Genomic DNA, 2,101 nt, shown 5'->3' on the forward strand with positions numbered 1-2,101 from the left:
TCTGATGAAAACCTGTTTTTAAACAATCAGAGTCTCCTTCCTCCTCTCTGTGGGATAAAAGTCTGAAAGCTCACCACGGTTTGCTGCTTCCAGCTGTTTAGAACTATTTCCTCTTAAAACCTGCAGCCGGATCCGACCACAGATAATCAAAAAGACATTAGAAAAACTACTGAAAGCAAAAGAGGCACAAATGACTAAAAAAAGTGGCAAAAAAAATACCAGAGACACAAAAACATGACGTCAACTGATGTAAAAAATGCAAAACACGACTGAAGAAACACAAAAGAACCTAAAACGTACAAAAAAATACAACCAAACAAAAACTCTGCCAAAAGAAATCCACAATGTCAGAGAGACAGAACCACAAAACATGACGACAATAAAACAGAAAAGAAACACAAAGACGGTCACAAAAATATGATCAAAATAAGAAAAGATGAATAAAAACCGTCTCATCCACTTCACACAGTTCTACGTCCAAATGGAAATAAAAATAATAAAAATCTAACTTTACTACGATGAAGTCTGTAGCAGCAAAAACTCCACTAACGAATTTAATTCAGGTTTTAATTAACAGAAGATAAAGTTTAATTTGCTGCTTCCAGCTGTTTAGGATCATTTCCTCTTAAAACCTGCAGCAGAAATCCGACCAGAGATAAAGAAAAGAACCTCAAAGACATAAAAAAAAAAATAAATAAATAAAAAATATTACTGTAAAAAAATTTAATAAAGGACCTCAAAGACATAAAAAACATCTAAAAAGAAAAGAAAAACAAAAAGATCATAAAGGTATAAGTTACTACAGAAAAAGACGACAAAAAAGACCAGAAACGCGACAAAATAACTGCAAAAAGATGAAAACAAACAAACAAAAAATATGACTGTAAAGAAACATATAAAGACACAAAAGCATCACAAAGACCGTAAAAAAATAGAAAAAGCAAAAGGACCTTAAAACCAGATGTTACACAATCTGGGACTTGCCAAGATTTCAAATCTTATTTTTAGACACAATCAATAATTTGTCTTGTTTTAAAAGTTATTTACTCATTTTTAGTCCTTGATTTTACAGAACAATCTTAAACTGAGCATTAAAGATTTCTTAGCAAATAAAATGTACCTGCTGCACGAACAGATCATTTCACTGTTTTAAGTCATATTTAGTGTTTATATCTGATATGTGGGCTGCCCCACAAAAAAAAAAAGGGCAAAAAACGACGAAAGAGACACAAAACGACTGCAAAAGGATGCAAAAAACACAAAACATGACTGTAGAGACACACAGAAGAACCACCAGTCACAGTTTAATTTGCTGCTTCCAGCTGATCAGAATCACTTCCTCTGAGTTTATTAAAAACCTGCAGCCGGATCCGACCACAGACCAGAACTTGGAGGTTTACATGAAGCATCGGACCAACAGCAGAGCTTCAGATCCGTCGACTACACCTGATGTCATGTTTACGTGTTGATAAATGTTTAAGGCCAGAATAAAAGCTCCTCAGAGGAGGCTGGATGTTTACGGCTCTCTGAGGACGAGTAAACAGCCCCGAGGGCCGGGAGGGTCCGGCTCGGCCCGATAAACAGAACGCCTACCGTCCCACGGACATCCGTACAGCTCCACCCTCATGCACACGGTGGTGGACAGCTTGGTGACGGGGATGAGGCGGACGTAGCGGGCCACGATGGGCGGGTGGAGGTCGTTGATGACGGAGGCGTAGGCGTTCTTGTTGCCGTCCATCACCTGCACAGAGACACACAGCGAGCTCCTTCAACGCCTACATCCAAAGAAACATCCAGTACCAGCGTTGTTCTGACCACATGTATGTGTTCAGACGTGTGAATCGCTGCTCTGGTGTGAAGCACATTTTAGTTTAAAGTCATCAGACAGCAGTTCAAAGACGAAGAAAACAGCAAAAAACATCCAAAACAACAACAAAGAGACGCAACAGGACCACAAAGACACAAGACGTCCACAACAAAGGCTAGAGAGTGAAATGAAGGAGAAAAGGTTCACAACAAAAACACAAATACGACTGAACAGAGCTACAAGGAACCACAAAGAAGTAAAATATATTAAAAAAACAATCACAAAGACAAACAA

At 38.5% G+C, this 2,101-nt stretch overlaps 1 protein-coding gene across 1 annotated transcript in view; it reads right to left on the bottom strand.

The window, feature by feature from the left end:
• Positions 1-2,101, bottom strand: part of ddr2l (discoidin domain receptor family, member 2, like) — a 41,483-nt gene that overhangs the window by 18,006 nt on the left and 21,376 nt on the right. Inside the window, exon 6 of the mRNA XM_008299490.1 lies at positions 1,594-1,741. Within this exon, the coding sequence (XP_008297712.1) occupies positions 1,594-1,741 (148 nt within the window). The remainder of the gene's footprint in view (positions 1-1,593; positions 1,742-2,101) is intronic.

This window comes from Stegastes partitus, unplaced genomic scaffold (assembly GCF_000690725.1).
Source record: "Stegastes partitus isolate 25-593 unplaced genomic scaffold, Stegastes_partitus-1.0.2 Scaffold1424, whole genome shotgun sequence".
Lineage (NCBI taxonomy): Eukaryota > Metazoa > Chordata > Actinopteri > Pomacentridae > Stegastes > Stegastes partitus.